Source organism: Calypte anna, chromosome 5A, assembly GCF_003957555.1.
Source record: "Calypte anna isolate BGI_N300 chromosome 5A, bCalAnn1_v1.p, whole genome shotgun sequence".
Taxonomy (NCBI): Eukaryota; Metazoa; Chordata; class Aves; order Apodiformes; family Trochilidae; genus Calypte; species Calypte anna.
This window is the reverse complement of record NC_044251.1, coordinates 9,445,948-9,463,604: the sequence shown is the minus strand read 5'-3', so window position 1 is coordinate 9,463,604 and position 17,657 is coordinate 9,445,948. Positions and strand designations below refer to the sequence as shown.

Sequence of the window (17,657 nt, the reverse complement as noted above, 5' to 3'; positions counted from 1 at the left end):
AGAATTCTTTTATGCACAGGAAACTCACAATATATTTCTTGGATGAGTAATTCTCTTCCTGCTTTTTGTTTTTTAAAGCTAGACAATGATAAGTACAATTTCCTGACATAAACGGCCTTTAAGTTAGATAACACAAAGAACATAGAAGAAAAGTTTTATTTCTTTACAAAGGCAACGCAAAACTTTATAAGAGTCCCGGCACCTACACAGCTAATCCTGTTCTTGGAAGGCTTACATACATGTAATAATCCTGCTACAGACCGAGTTGTTCCTAACCAGGACTACACAGCACACTGACTTCAACATAATGAAGGTTGTAACTTTATAGGGAGCTGGAGCAGCCTGCAGTACCCTGAGTGGTGCATTCCTGAAACTCTCCTATACCAGTGTAATGTCAACAGAAAATGCTGAGTGGTGATGTAATGTCTGAGGACATGCCAGAGTCAAGACACCTTTTGTTTGATTCAGAGGGTAGAAGTTATTTCTCCCCATCTTTTCAAGGCAGGCAGTAAGCAGTTGCTGTTACAGCTACAAGAGCTACAGAGCCCCACATTATACACACAGTGAAAAAAAGGAATGAGCTGATAGAATTGAGCCATGAACGTAGACAGAGGCAACAATTCTTGAGCAAGAAAAGCTTTTGGTCTGGCTCCAGTTTGGAGGGAGCTTTGTGTTTTGTACTTTTTTGTGGGACTTTTTTTGCTGCTGCCCATCATGGTGGCCTCTGAGGCTCTTAGGCTTAAAATGCATTTGGGTACCTGAAGCCCTGTAATACTTCCCATATCCCCAAGCCTAAGAAGATGCTTTCCATAGTGGTCTAGCAACTAAAAGTTCTTAGTATTTCCCAAATTCTAATGCTGACTAGAAGAATGGCAATTCCCACAGTACTCCCTCATAACTTGAGATTCTCACACATTTTATGACTTATATGTAAACAAAAACTTATGCACACTAAGGTAAAGCCAGTGGGAGAAATGGGCATAAATCAACTGCCTTTAAAATTCTGATCCTGGATGCCTGTACCAGCAGGATAATCCTCTCGTATATACCTCTATAGCCAAGAAAGGGAGCAGGTTATCTAGCCTATCTTATTCTTCCTCCCTTCCACAGATGTATGACTCAAGTGAGCTCCTGGTTAATGCAAATGGAATACAGTTTTGAACATGTTTATCTATCAACATCAGAGCACTCCTACAAAGAACAAAAAAATTGGTGGCATGAGAATGAGGTCATTACACTCATGACATGAACAAAAGCCAAGAGATCTGAGGAGTAAATTAAAGCAATTATAAATGGATGCAAAAACCCCACCATTTAAACATTGCTTCTCAAACTTTGGCAGCTGCAAGAAACATGAAGAATCTAACTGCAGCATTTCCAGGGAAAATTACTGTATATACTGTTTGCTGATTTTCAAATCAGGTTCACTAGGACAACAGTGCTTTTGGAGGAAAACAAGTTTGCAAGGACAAAAAGAAATAAAGCTGTTCATCCTCCAATATTCGTATCACTTAGCTTGTGGCAAAACCCACACATCCAAAATATCTACAACAACTCAAAACTATCTAAGTACTTCAAAATGTGCTCTTTTAAACTTTAAAAAAAGAAAAAAAATTTGGGTTAACAGTTGAATCTGAATTTTGTTGCTTGAAGCATTAAAGGTATCTCATTCCTTGATAAGAGGTCTCAATCTGTTTGCATCCCTGACACCAGTGAAATGAGCTGGCATGCAGATCCCTGTACACCTGCTGGTAGCAGGCTCCCTTCTAGAGGACCCTCCTTGAACTCAAGAGTTCAAGATCCAAGCCCTGTTGAGTACCTGTCACAATCTACTGGCAAGAAAAAGACAACAGTGAGAAAAGATCAGCATACAGAGCCTGACTGCCATAAACAGACAAGCCACTCAAACTGTTCCCCAAATAGTGCAATTTGTGCAAAGAAATTCTATGAATTTAACACATGTACCTTGTCAAAGTAAGGATAGTATGTTTGATAGTTATGAGAACTTCAATATTTCATTTCTTCAGATATAGGGGTGATCTCTAAAAGAGCTTCTCTATTATGTGCTTAGAATTTTGCAGTTTGGTTTTGCCATACTAGAACTCAACAGTTCTGTTATGGTGTTATTTATATATTTATAACATAGTGTTATTTACCTTCTATGTTGGATTTTCACCACATTACAGCAAATTTCCAATTTTATATTGGATACTAACAATTGTGGATTTTTAAAAAAGAAAGATTCTGTGAGTAATCCATTTTCCATGTACAAGCTTCACAAAATCATTAGTAAATGCTGTAGTTCTGTGAGGAGCTGAGTCTCACAGCACTGAGTGCCATCTCTACATCTTTAACCCAGCCTCTGATCCCTTCCTGTGAATCAAACATTCAAATGCTTGCCAGAGCCCTCTGAGAGTCAATATCAGTTATTAACACAGCAAAAGAAGAAAAATGCTTCTGCCAAGGTAGGAAGTTGGATCAGTGAAAAGTCTGGCATCACCTCTTCTGGATAAGAAAGGTCTCCTCTTTTCAGCTGCTCACTTTTTTTTTGTTGTTTGGCTGGCTTTTTTGTTGTTTGTTTGCAATTACATTCTAAGCACTGATGACTTAAAGATAGTACCTTCTTGATAGGGATAAAAGACAGAATCAAAATGTGGCTTTATCAGATAAGTTAACTGTGCAGACAACACATAATAGTTTTTGAACTATTTCGAATTACTAGGCTCTGTATGAAGTATTAAACCCTAGCTATTGAAAACAGCTTAAAAGAGGAAAAAAGGACTGAGTCCTCAGTTTAATAAAGATTAAAAGAACAATTGAAGATAGAGAAAATCAGGAGCACAATGAGAGAGTATTTCTGGAATCCTTCCTGTCACAAGTGCCATTCATAATTTCAACACAACTTCCTTATCCTTAGATCCCTTCAAATGAGCCTTAGCCCAATGTTTTGATCCTACAAGGAAACCAAAGCAAGGAATTCCATGAAGCTCACTTCGCTTGGATCTCAAATAAGACATTCTATAAGAGGGCAAAGGACAGCAAAATTAAATGGGAAAGGAGGCTGGAATCAGAGTCAATTGAAAACAGATTTCTTTTTTTTGGTGAATTCCAATTTGCACGGGGAATCTTGTTTACATTATTTTATACCTCAAAGAATCATCAAAAGCCAAAAGCATAGTAGTTGTCTAGTAAGGAAAATATTAAGAAACATTGTAATTTTTTAATTCATCTTGTGTATCTTACAATAGGTACCAGCTCTAATCTCCTTTTCTAGATACACCTGGAACTGGAGTTGGGTTCTCTGTAAAAGGCAGTCCCTAAGGACTACCCACAGTATTGTCAATCTTAGCTGAATTTGAGCACTAATGGACAGACATACACAGCTGGACCATGTGCTGGCATTTTCTGTGATTCATTATCCTTTTTCTTCCAGTTAAAAGATGGGTACAAGCAGCTATCTAAAATGTCATATTCCACATCTGTCTAACATTCTGTCTTCATCTTCTCTATTAGCTTCTTATAGCACTTATATGGGGATATAAATGGCTTTTGATCTAGATTTCTGACTGGTTAGTTGCATTATGTGCTACTACTTACCCGAACAGAAAGTCTGTCAAACCAAAAGACTATCAAGTTTTTAAAAAATTTAGGCCTCTGAACTATTGCATCAACCTGTTATAGAACAGCCATATTCTTCCCATTGAAATAGCATCACACCCATAAGAAAATGGCTTGGAAAGCATGACAGACACTAAGGCTCTTATCTAGATCTTTGGTAACAGATAAGAAGCTAAACTATCTGGCAGAGTGTACACAGGTCTACTCTGACTTCCAGAACAGAAGAGAGTGTCATCTTCAGGCTGACTAAATAATGGACTACAAATCATCAGCAGTTTTCTTAAATAATACACGTGTATGCCCATACTTTATGGTAAGCCACAATTTTTTAAGATGGTTTCATTATTGCATTTTCTACTCCTTCAAAAAAAAATATGTAAAAATCAGAAACACTGCTCAGGTTCAGTGATGTAAATATATTTTCTACTTGCAATCTGAAAGAAGCTCAACTCTGCCTCCTGCAGCAGTAGCAATAGAATTTAACAACCAAATTCTGACTGCAGGAATTTCATACATGACATCAAAGAAACTATCCAATCTTAATTCTATATGATCGTGGCTTGAAAAAAAAAAAACAAAAAAACCCAAAAAAACAAAACCAAAAAAACCCCCAAAAACCCCCACACCAACCTAAAAACTATTTGTCTTTCAATGGTGTCTAAATACAGCTGTCCAAAGACAATATCCAGCTCTAGAACCATACAAACTGTTGGTTAGTCACTTCATGTTTGTGGCCTGTTTCTTTGTGATCAGTAGCAGGGACAAAGTGCTGCCTCAATCAAACAATGAACTATTCCTTCCTAATCACCCACCATCAACACTTACAGAATACTGAACTATAAAGACTGATCCAATAGTAAAGTATTAAAGGAGAAACATTATAACTTGAAGTAAGAATGAATAACTATAAATCTACAACATTTATTTTTTGTTGGTTTGCCTCTAATGCAGTCAGTGGTGATACTGAAATTAAAGGAAGATGCTTCCTCATCATATGTAGACAATATTGTCTACTCATAAGTCTAAAATCAGATTAATAGGACCTAAAAAGCCTCTGCAAATACTTTCCTTGTGAATATCACCTTCTAAATAAGTATTACATTTCATCAGGTGTGAGGTAAAATTTATCATGTGCTTTAGTACATGTTTTTGTTCTTTCACATTGTTGCAAAACAGTTCTGAAGTAAGCCTACACCTGTTCTGTGTAGTGAAATGAGGCAACCAGGTACCACTAATTGCCAGGCAGTGGGCATGAGCTTGTGTTAAGCCCACCTGTGCCTGATTAGGGCAGGGCCCCCACTGCACATGAGCAGGATTAGGGGGCCAATAAAAGGTGAGGCTCAAACTCACAGGCTCAGCTCAGTCCTGAGCAAGCCAGCAGAGAGATTAGCTGCTCTTGGAGCAATAGCACTGATCAAGGCTGGTCAACCCTGAGGGCTATAGGCTCAGAGCACTATTTGTGAGTCTCTGCTGGAACACCTGGTTGGACCTTGAAGTGCTGCGCCCTAAAAGAGGTTTGTCTTGCTACAGTTCTGCCTCCAGTTTTATCTCCCAAATCAGAATAAAAACCAAACAACTTAAAGAGGTGTCTTCAAACACTCATAGAAACTCTGGAAACTCAGGCCAGCATTGCTCAGTTATTACCTGATCACGATCACCTGCAAAACAGCAGCTTTTCATGGTACATGAATTGAAGTACCCTTGGTTGTCAAACTGGAAGACGGGGAGGCGGCAGTGGATGTCATAGAGGACTGGGGGAAGTCGCCGCCGCAGTGCCAGCAGCTGGGTCCCATTGCTGTTGAACCGGACACTCATGGCACTCTGAAGGGAGAGATTTCCACCATAGCGGAGCAGTGAACTGGGAAAAGACAGAGGAAACAACTGAGATGGGCTGCACATATGAACTTTTTAAAGAAAGAACTCTATTTTTTACCTTATCGAGTTGTTTCAAACAAACAAGCACAGTAAACTATAATCTCACTTAGTTTCTGCTTGCAAGCATCAATTCCTGAAAAAACTTGATTCAAGTTGGATGACAAACTATCAAAATGCTAAGCCATTAATGTTTTCATAAGAGTAAAGTTAAAGACTGAGTAGTTTTGTAAACAACTACATTCCCTGAATAGGAGCAAAGTCACACAGAGTAGCCCTTGCCTTAAGTCTGTTCTTGTACTTCTAGGGTTGCTGCATTTGAACCACCCCTGCCAGCATTCAGCAGTTTTTGTTCAGCTGGTTCCTAAATCCAGCCAGCCCGAACAGTTTTTTTCCTCTGCTCTGGCACTGGATGGCATTTTCTCTGACTGTAGATACTCTGACTATTATCTCACTTCCATTTTTATTTACATTTCTACAGGGCATCAGAAAATGTTTGAATTCTACAATCACTTCCCAGCTGTCTTAAATGAAAGATCATCTTATTAAAAACTTCTTGCAGCAAATGCTAAAATAAGTCACTTAGCTCATCTCAAACTTGCTTCATCTAAAATATTGCCAAGTAGGCAAGACCATTACACTACCACATGACATTATTGGCTAAAACTCTCATATGGTTCAATTAGCTCCCTTCCTTGCTCCATATAAGGTTGTATGATGAGAGCTGGAGTATTTGTATCAGTCCTTATTGGCATATATGAGAAAAAACCAAAGGGATGAAATTTTCCAGACTCTGTCTTTAAAACGATAACAAAACATGGAATTTTTTCTATCCAGGAAACTGCAGATAATCAAAGTACACCTGACATTCAGTTTGCATTGTATGGACTTTTCTGTTTGTTTGGGTTTTTTTTTAATGCTTAATTCAATCCCTGTACTAGAAATGATCATGTGTATGAAAAGGGAGACAAAGAAGGAAGCCATTTCATAATTTTTTTTTTGTTCAGTGATCACTGAAACCTCCTTAAGCAGTACCATAGCTCGACTTCTGTCAACAGCTTTTGAGCAATCCCTATCTAACCTCTTAAGAGCTGAGACTTTTATGCACCTTCTAGACCAGACAAGGCATGCCAGCCCAGAATGTGCAGATTCTAAAGGGAAATTTATTCTTCTAATGCATTATACTTTCTGATGTAGCACTCTGCTCTAGCGTTTGTGAAACATGAGTCACTGCACATGGATGGGAAGCCACATTCCATGCAGGTTGAAGCATGCATCATTACACGAGATACTGTAAAGGTAAAAAACTATTGTTCCTAAGCCAGAGTTAAACAGAACCAGAAACAAAATAGAGGACTCCACATAATGAAAGCACTAGAAAAACACTGCTCTCACACATGAGCATTTTGTGAACTGAACACTCAAAGCCAGGGTGCCACGAAGAAACCAAAAGTCACATACACAAAGGCAACTAGTAAGAGCTTCAAGCTAAGCACAAAAGGTCTGAATAACTTTATCAGTGCAGAGTCCTGCTCTCTCACATATGTGTGTTCTCCTCCTCCTAAACAAAGCCACTGAAATTATCTTAATTGTATTTATGGTTGTTAATAAAAATATTAAAAATTTTAATACTTGAAACTGTAACCTTAGATACAGAGATTTGGAATCCCCTTCATTAGCCCTAGTTTCTGTTCCTCAAGGTCAATGAAGTATGCAGCTAGCTCAAAATACTCAAACACCATAAAAAACAACCAAAAACCCCACGAAATAAACAACCCAAACAAAAAAAACAGGCCAAAAAAAGCCCCAAAACACACATTACTTCCCCTCCCCCTCCTCCTGACAGGTTTGCATAAGCCAAAGATTTTTTTCTCTGGAAGTTTCCACTTGCTGTTAACTTCAGCATGTGCAGTTAGTTAGAAGAGACTTAATTGAAAAGTAAAGTTACTAGAAAGAAAATTGGCTCTGTCCTGGCTCCAAACAAAAAGCAATCAAAACTCCAACCCATAAACCACAGAAGAAATAAACCCTGATTTGTTTTGCTAAGAAAGGTCAATTTTTCCACAAAGATGCTCAAGTTCTCCACCATGGATAAGAACACCATGACACGTATGCAGCCACCAGACAATATTAAGGTGTGGTCACCACTGCACCAGGACAAAGTCCTTCTCCTCAATCCAAACTGCAACCTGGATTTCCCTCATGTCTACAAGTAAGCAAGCCAGATGCCCCAAGCTTTCAGATCTCCAGAGTTCCCATGGTTACAATTATTATGCCCTGCATGAAATATTTTGAGATTTTATAGTAATTGTAGCGTAATACTAAACGAGCTTCCATTCTACATAGATGTTTTCATTAAGTTCCTGTAGGAGTCAAAGCTATCAAAGAAAACACCTCTTGGAATTGAATTCTGTATTGTGCTTCAGAATAACAAAACTCTACAAGAATATCTTACTTCAGAAATTAAATTAAATAAGAAAGACTGGGACTTCAGAAGTTATGATCATATACTCATATAAGAAGTCTAGAATTAAGGAGCTGCATAGTGAAGAACCCTCAAAATTTTGCCTATCTTATACCATCACACTGAACAATACAGCCACACATGTAATGGAAACACAATTTGTGCTGCAGTTTCTTGAATATATGGAAAAATGGAAAAATGAATGGAAAAAGAAAAAAAAACCAAAACAACAACAACAAAACCAAAAAACAAGCAAACCCAGCCCCCACACTAATAAAATAGGCAGTGGGCTAAGTTTGATTGATGAAGAAATGCTAAAACAGCCACTTGCCATTCATTTAAAAGAACAACATGCTGATGATTTCTCCCACTTGCCTCAACTTGGTCCCCAAAAAATCAGCCTCTACAGCTCCAAGCACAAGATTTTGCTTACAAGACAGGGGATTTCTGTTTTAGCCCCCCTCCTGTGTCCTGTTTTCTTCCTCACTGTCTCTTTGAAAGGATTTGTTAAATTAATGGCAGTGTTTTCCTTTAATAAGCTATGGAAAGAGGCAACAGGTATTTAGGTGAGGACAAATAGAGACAAACTGTCACTAAAATCCCACCAACATCCATTTCCTGACCCACACAGAGAAGAAATGCTTGCTCTGCCTCTGCTCCTCTGAGAGGATATCAGAGACAGACATCAGTGTGATGGGTGCAGGGGGAGGTATGGAAGGACCACAGCTCCTGGCTCTGTCTTGATGGAAGAAGTGGGAACCTAGAATAACAGTCACAAAGGATTTGAGGAAACTCTCTTCCTCTGCCAGCTCTGCAGGCAGTGCCCATGGTACCAACGAGGAACTCCAAGACTTCAGTATCTCTCATTATAAAGTTTAGTTGATTACAGAACCGTGCTGGCTTTGGGAAAAAAACAGAACTTGCCCAAGATGTCTTCTACAACATTCCATGTCCATCAAAATTGCAGGAAAAAAGCAGCCATCTCCAAGAAAGAAGCTTGAGGATGTCATTTTTTTACAGTATTAAAGCAGTACTAATACTCAGACTAAAGAGGATGTTTGAATCAAGAAGCTTGAAAGATCTTCTAACTAAGCAGAACCAGAGCTTTTGCTGGGCTTTTTTGTTTGTTTGTTTTGTTTTTTATGGAGTGGATAGATAGGGAAGAAGAAGGGGAGAGATATGTGTTTAAGAATGTTTAACGTTCAAAACCCTATCTCCACTTTCACAGTTGCATCATGGTGCTGCTCTGCACCTTTAGTCAGTGTAACTTTCAGATTTTTTCACACAGGATTATGTGGGACAATGTAGACATGCTTGGATATGTTGGTCATGTTAGAACTGCTCCTTAGGTCTGCTCCTTTTTACATGTTCCAGCAAAGGAATTTCAGAGGCAACACCTTCTTGCAGTTACTAAAAAGTCTATGGATGCATCAGACTCCCCAGTTGAAGATACAGATGATGACAGCTTGTGAGAAATCTGAAGACATTCCTAAAAGGGCATCTCTGAACAAGATGGGTGCCCCTTCTGCCAGAGACATTATCTTTATGAATCCAGACCCAGACTACTCTGGGATTTAGTCTGCTTCCAAATTTGGCTTACCCAGCCAGCTGTGGAATGCTGATGTTGCCTGACATCTCTGGAAGAGAGACACATGCACTTCTGAGTTTTTTAAAAAGTCCTCTTGTATAATGAAGAGAAATATTTACTGAGCAGAGGGAACATTGCAATCCAAACACACACTGGAGCTAGAGGGAGGCTGAGGAGAGCAAAAATGGACAGTTATGTGCAATACAGTAATTTCCATAGCTGGATAAGCTACACAAGCAGCACTCAAGTGTTAACAAAATACCAGCTCGGCCAAACAATGGAAGGCTTTCAATCCAAAAGTAGCACCACTAATGCAAATAAATCCATTTCTACTGGCAGCTAGTGGGGTGAGGGAAGAAGTCTCACTACACTCAGAATTTGCAGTAAAAGTCTATACCTGAAACATGCTTTTCCATCTCCTCCTCTCTCCCTTTTTCCAAAGAAGTTTTTTAATCTTGTTTTGAAAAGCTGACTGCCTGACTGGTAACATAAGCTTAACCTAGGCCATTTACAAGTTAGTTTGGCAACACACAGTGGCCATTAAAACTGAGAGAAGGTCAGTGTCTTGATAGGAATAAAAGCAGCATGCTTAACAGCATTAAATAAAACCATTAAATAAAACTATTGAATAAATAAAACTATTGACAATGAATTGCAGAACAGCCAGTTTGGAAATAAGCATCATTTATGAGGGGGAGGGAGGGAGGAAGGGAGGGAGGGAGGAATGGGAGGAAGATCAGGCTTGATATTGTAAACAGCAGTGTGTGAAATTAACTTAATGAAAGAATGACCTTAAAAGGAAAAAATGAATTGAATGCTTGTAACTAATACACACCATTGCCTACAACTGTGTCAGCATTTCTGTAACCACAAAATTGAGGAACTTCTAACTGTGCAAAAAGAACTGGAATAGCACTTGGCAAACAGAATCTTGGCCTGGAAAACTGCAGAAAAATGTTTGGGTTTTTATTTAGAATAAAGTTATTCTCTGTGTGTAAAATATACACAATTCTTATTTAGTCTGGAGCAAATACTTAGAATGAGCCAGATTAACCAGTGATAGAAAAACAAGCACAAGATCACTTAACATGCTTCCTTTTTTTAAATAAAATAGATCATAAGTGTCACAGAAATCTCGAGACAGTTTATATGAAAAGTAGATATGTCATGTCAAAGTGTATGAAATGTCTCTATATGTATTCAGAAGTGTTAAAAAATGCACAGGAAATCCATCAATGTCTTAATATTAAAAGGGTAACACAACCCATGCTCAGGATTTTATTATTTCTCAGTAACCTCTTTTTTCTGTCATCACCTCACTACCTTTACAAAAACGCTCTTCAAGAACTACATCCCCCAGAATCTTCGACAGGAAATGAGGGATATTTTGTTTTGACTTCAAATAATAACCAAATAAAAAAGCTGTGTATTGTTAGCAAAATGAAACATATTTGCTTCCTTTCAAAATGAACACACAATCAAAATCAACTGCATCCACCAAGACTGGAAAAGGAGAGAATTTAGAGTGCAGATTCTGCAAGTTCAAGGTATCACCCCTTTCATTTTTACAGTTAGGGTCAGGAATATGAAAATTGCTATAAAAGGAATCACGCATTATTAATAAACTTTCACACATGGCAAGCTTTGAGGTAAACAGAAGCTTCACCATGCCAGCAAGGCAAAAATATATTAAATCTTTTTAATAAGAGAGATTCTTATCTGATAACTGACTTTTGAATCTGGAGCCTTAAGACTGTTAGGGCACCACCAGATTTATGTACCCAGACCAACCTGACCTCAGTAACAGGGAAGACTTGAGTGGTTTGGCCCTTATGATCTTTAATTAAATCACTGAATGCTAACGTTGCTTCACCAGGGATCACATGCAGTTCTCAAGAAAGTATTGTTTTCCATTATTCTGCCTTCATTCATAGGAAAAAAATACGTAATTTCAGTACTTTGAGGAAAGTGACAAGCGTGGAGGCATGAAGTATACTAAACTCTCCCACTCATCTGTATTACTTATGCCCTTTTAGGATTCAGAGCTTATTTCTGCCATGAGAGTGATTCAACAGTTATACATTACAACAAAAACCTTATTTGTTTAAATGTTTCACATCCTCCTCCAACTCTATCCAAGGCTTGTGTTGGTCTTATTGCAGACCCATTCCCAAATATTATCACTGTCCTCAGCTTACCCACAGTAAAGATCAGAGATTCAGCAGGCACAAGTGTGTCCTACTGTCAGTATCCATGAATCATCTAGGTGTTACTGAAATGTGAGTAAATACATGAGATCTAGTAGACAGTAAAATAATTTTGCAGGAAAAACAAACCAAATAAACAAAACCAAAGTAAAATACACAAAAACCCACCTTCTACATTTAGCCAGATTAAAAGAAAGCTGAGCAACTGTCCAGCAACCACAAGCAAACTAGCTAAAATCACCTGATAATTTTCATCCTTTCCTAATCCCTAAATTCTACACTTGGTGTCCATTATTCAGCCTGTTCAGAAGCGGTGCCTTGTAGGAGAGAGTACAAACTGTGAGAGAACACTGCTCAGCTGAAGCCAGCAAAACACAATGGAGTAGGTTCCATCAGATAACCAAACAGTGAATATGTAAATGGAGCCAGGCATGGCATGGGAAGATGACCTTTGGGCCAAAGGAAGAAACAGTAGCTGCTCCAAAACTAAGCACACACCAAAGTCAGTACACAGAACACAAATATCAGAGAATGTTACAGAGAATGTAACTCCCTCTGAGGAGTAAATCCATCCTCACACCTTAGTTTATGCAAAAGTAGTCATGGATTGATACTGCAGTCCTATGAAGCATTTTTTCCTACACGCCTTTCTGTGCTGTGATTCATGTATTGTATTAGGAAAGTTGAGTAACATCAGTCACAGATTTGTTCTCTCATCCAGTAAAATACACTCACATGTTTTCTCAAGCAAAGTTGCATGAAATTTTAATTTACCTAAGCTACAAAAGCTGAAATTAAAGACCAGCAATGAGAAAGTAGGCCTTTCTTTTGACAGGGTAAGTGGCAAGACCCAAGATGTTTCTGCACAAGTACAGTCCAGTCTTGGATCAGTAAAACTGCTGCCTCTAGTATGTTATGTCCATGTATCACAGAATCACAGAAAGTTAGGGGCTGGAAGGAACCTTGAAAGATCATCTAGTTCAACTCCCCTTTCAGAGCACAGTCACCTACAGCAGAATAAAAGTATAATGTACAGCTATCTGAATGCAACTGCATACACAACTTTGGTCTCATTACGTTGTTTCTACCAGTTTCCCAAACTACCATTTCAGATGTTCTACCAGTAAATGCCCTAAGAGGCTCTCTCCATTGTATTCAGTCAAAAATACTTTTTAAATATTATATATTTTTTAAAGAAAAAAAACAGTATCTCTTTTAATCCCTTTCCTTATTTAATTCCCTCCTCTCTGAAATGAGACATAAAAGTGATTAGGGCTAGGCTTATATGATCACAGACCTATTTCCTTAAGAAAGAAGGATACAAAACCCCATTAAGCCAGAGCTGCTTTTGAAGAACAGATTACTATTTTATACTTTTAAAATTTGCATTGAAAAGACAATATTTTGTACCTTAAATTCTTGCTTTACAAAGACCTATGTGTTAGAGAATTTCAAAGCTAACAAAAAGATTAAATGTCAGGAGGCCGCTGAAGTAGGCAGGAAAAACTGAGGGCAAGAGAGGTCAATAAACAGACCTACTCATCGCTGTGCAACAAAACCAGGTTTCCTGACTTCTTGTTTACTGCACAAAGGTACTTATATTCTTGAAAATTATAAACCTGAATAATACCACCACTTCTGGGAAGAAGCTGAATCCCACAGAGCAAAAGATTAAGCTTAAAGTGCCCAACAAGAACCAAATGAGAGCTGGTAGGGGGCTGCTGGTAGGTGTGAAAAAGTGTAATCTTCAAATAAAACAAAATCCCATGCATGTGATGAAAGGTTAACTAGCAGCGATGGACAGTGTTATTTTAACTAATAAAGTTTTGAGAAAGTGACTAAATCAAGACTGAACAAAAGAGTCATCATAGCCCTATCTGAGAATAACAAAGAATTAAAATCCAAATTACTAAAACCATATATATTTATTATACAATTTGAACCAAGGTACTCCAAGTCTCAGTTTTGTATCTGATCAACAAATATGGGGATGATAGACAGAATTAAAAAATTTTCCATTCTGTCAATGAAAACAATTTTTTTTCAAAGATCTCATTTTGCACATCAGCAGACCAACCTGAATGCATTCTGCTACAAAGGACATCAACCTAAACATAGAAAGAGCTAAGCTAAACTGTCTGTGTCAGGAGAATCTGACAAAGTCAGGCATAAAGCAGGACTGCAACTGAGATAAAGAATGTGTACATCTAATGTGACATTATGGTACTTCAAGTCACTTAGGTGTTTCCTGTGGTACTATTTTACTTAATTCAGCAATAAAGACAAGACATACAGGTGGAAAAAAAGGGACTACAGTACCTGTTTCACACACTTGAATACCTGACAGTATTGGGCAGACCTGCACGCTTGATTCAGTATTTCTAGACTGTCTGTTGGTGCTCACACAAGCAACAGAAAAAAATAAATCTCTTCCTTTAGAGCAAAAAATAACAAGCAATAAATTCACTGATTTACATATTTTGCAACTTTAGCACAGGACTTCTTTCTTTCAAAAGGAAAAAGAAAAGAAAAAAAAAAACATCAACTGGCTGAAAGTAACAACCACAAAAAAAGGAGTCCAGTTGGAGGAAAGTGCTCTTCCCAGCAGGAACAGGCCTAGGCCATCAGCATGACTAAAGTCTTAATGGCTACCACCATCCCTCTTTGCCCAAAGTCAAAAGGCCTCATCTGCAGGTACCCCCTTTTTCCTTCAGTTGCCCACCCTTCTAGAAAGACAGAAATAAAAGCAGAAGGCAGAGATGAAAGGAAGAAAAAAACCTTAGATGTTTCTAATACTAAAAGAGTCATTTGATTTCAGCTAAACCTTTGGCAAACAGTTTGGAGATTTATTAATGGCTGCAATAAGGAAAAGAAAGAAAGGAAAAAAGAAAAAAAAAACAAAACCAAACAAAAAAACCACCACACACACACTGCTGCCATGCCAATCAGCTCCAATCATCTGATTTTCTATGACAGTAAAAGGAACTTCTAAGAAATAATGAAAAACAGTTGAGGAAAAAAAAAAAGGAAAAGGGTTCTATGTTATGTGGGGATATGATATTTGATTGATATTTGTTATATGTCAAGTGGAACATGGTTAGGATAGCTTCAAGTTCTAGGTTGAGACATACAGATCAGTTGAACTGCCTCAGTAGCAGAGAAGCAAAACAGAGGAGGATGGTCACGTGTGGGATGAGCTGGATTTCCTGAACTGTGACAAACAGTTACTTCAACTATTTGAGGTGGTGTGGTTGTCCCATACTAGTGAGTGCCTAAGAGCACTTAAAATTCATTATACTGTAAATTAGATAAGTAAAATTTCTCTCAGCAGCATTAAGTTAGTCAAAATTCACAACACATGGTTCAGCTGGGAAGGGCAAGAAATTAACTGATAAGCTTGACAATGCAAAAGCGGTTGCCAAGATACACACAGTTTTCCTGCACTCATTAATACAGTGCTCTGCTCAAAGTAAGACTGACAAAGGTTTCCAAACAGAAACATGCAGAACTCTTGTATTGCACTAAAATAATTTAAACAGGTAGTTGCCAATTCAGTGGTGTAGAAGACTCCTCCATCTGCTCCGGGCCTTGGCAATCCCAAAGCACACTCATTAGAAATGATTAGAATAACGAGCTTCTTGCCTTTACATGCAGGGTCAGAAATGCAAAATATCCACACACTATTCCTGCCATCTCACTCCTGCAGACATCATGTAAGATCTTATCAAAGAAACATAAGGAAAAACCAATTACAACCAAAGATGCTACTTTGAGAAAATTTCCAGTTCACCAGTTCTAGCCCCTAAGGACCCCTGAACTTTACTAAATTCACTGTCAGAAGCAAACCTGTGAGGTTATCTCCCCTTCTTACTAATAACCACTGTAACACAACCATTGACAGTACTGGATGGAACCTTGCACTTCCAGAAGCTCAGTATTTCAGCCAACATAACAGATTTCTTCATCGCACACAGATAAAATTAGCAACAGCTGCTTTTTAGAGTGAGCTATTCAGAAGAGTAAGCTAAAAGGATAAAACTCAGTATGTGCATTTCTCAGAAAATAACTGCTGCCTCTCTTCTGGTATGATCTTTAGGATCAAATACCTTGAAGGCATGAGCCTGGAAACTAAAATTGGCAGCTATTTGAGACCTAAACCTATGGACTTGGATTCAGTTCTGATGCTGGTTTTACGACCTTAGAATACCTTCTGAATCACCACAAAGGTTTTCTAAAGTCCTGTGCAACAGGCTATAAATACCACTTGTGGTACAGACAGAGCTGCAAATACTCAGTCTCCCTTTACTCCGTTTTCCTTGCACTCCCACCCATCAATGAGAAACCCCCCAGCAAAATAAACCATGCTTCTGTTCAGAGGTAATTCTTAGCCCTCTCTTGTAAAGATGTTCTATTTGATATGCACCTAACTAAATTTTGAAGAACTGTTCTCAAATTGCCTGTACTTCTGGCAGCTATCACTTCTATTTCAAAACCAACAAAGGACTTATGAACCTTTGTTCATAAAAACCTAAGCTTTTCCTACATGTCAGTATGTCAGTCCAACGTAAACCACCTGCAAGACTTCTACATCCTTAGATTATCATGAATACAGAGATATTTCATCCCCTTCTGCACAAAGAAGTCACATAAGTACATACAGGATCTTCCTCTTGCCACTGGATACCATTGCACTGAAACAGAAACAAGGTCAGAACTCATTAAGTCTTTAAGAGGCTGTGAACTAAATGAAACAAGTGAAACTGTAAGGCAAAGCAAATCAAGGCCAAGAACAGGATTTTCAGAAGTACTGAGTACCTGTGATTTCCAATAGATGTAGACCAGAAGCTAACTCTAGAACACCACATTTTTTAAGAGTTGGATTGTGTTTTCTTGCAGCACAAGGACTACTACAAGATGAACACCTAGTAACTAGCACTTGGCAAAAAAGCTCTGTTCAAGACAAAGACTTTAGAGGACCCACTGTCAGAGACCAACAGCACAATACAGCCACGTCCTTCAAAATCCTCCACACATTGTCAAGATGAACAAAGCCCAACATCCATAAGGTGCTGAGAGGAGTCTTTCCTCAAGATCCTCCTGAATCTAATTAAGCTACTACAAGGAAAAATTCTACCTCTATATTTTGCTTGCTATTTAATTTAACAGCAGGTATTCCTTATCAACAGCTTGTGAGTTCACTGCTTCTGAATTCTTAGTGCAGGAGGTAAATTTGATGTTAGCTTGAAGTCTATTAAGAGAGCCTTCTTGACTGGTGTTTTTTGAGACACAAATATTAATTTAATGTGAGTTTTAAAAGATTGCTTAAAAAGGCTCTGAACAGCAGGTACTCTTCAGCCAAGAACAAGAAAGAAATTGAAGTTGAGATGTTCCTATTTGGCTTTGTAAATCTTAGACAGAAAACATTAACATTGATAATTAACTTGGGCTTACTATAACTTGTATCATCAAGCTAGCTTTTAAACTATGCTGTAAGTTTTACATTCAAAGGACATTAGGCTTGCCCTAGTGGATAAGGATTTTTTTTTCCAACTCATCATTGGGCTTTTTGAGTATTTTGACTTATACACAGACAGCACAGGCCTCATGAACTTTTCAGAAGAATATTACAAAGGTTTATCACATGTAAGCATTTCTACCTCACTCAGAGGATGTATCCAGTATTTAAGTTCTGTAGAAAAAAGTGTTTCCAGAAATCAATACTGATGCCCTGGAACACTAAGCTGTACAGTAGGAACATAAAAAGTCACGTGTCAAAACAGACATACTCTCCATATAGAGAGTGTGTCACAATTTTATTTCTCATAAAAGTGGCAACCTTACAATAGAAATCACACCCTACTTTTGTTATTTTTCACCTCTTCTACTTTGTAAAAAGCTACCAGGAATG

The 17,657-nt window shown here is 38.1% G+C and overlaps 1 protein-coding gene across 7 annotated transcripts in view; it reads right to left on the bottom strand.

The window, feature by feature from the left end:
• DCAF5 (DDB1 and CUL4 associated factor 5) overlaps positions 1-17,657 on the bottom strand; it is a 79,956-nt gene that overhangs the window by 32,511 nt on the left and 29,788 nt on the right. For all 7 annotated transcript variants that reach the window (XM_030452383.1, XM_030452385.1, XM_030452384.1 and 4 more), the window contains one exon: positions 5,263-5,476. In XM_030452383.1, the coding sequence (XP_030308243.1) occupies positions 5,263-5,476 (214 nt within the window). The remainder of the gene's footprint in view (positions 1-5,262; positions 5,477-17,657) is intronic.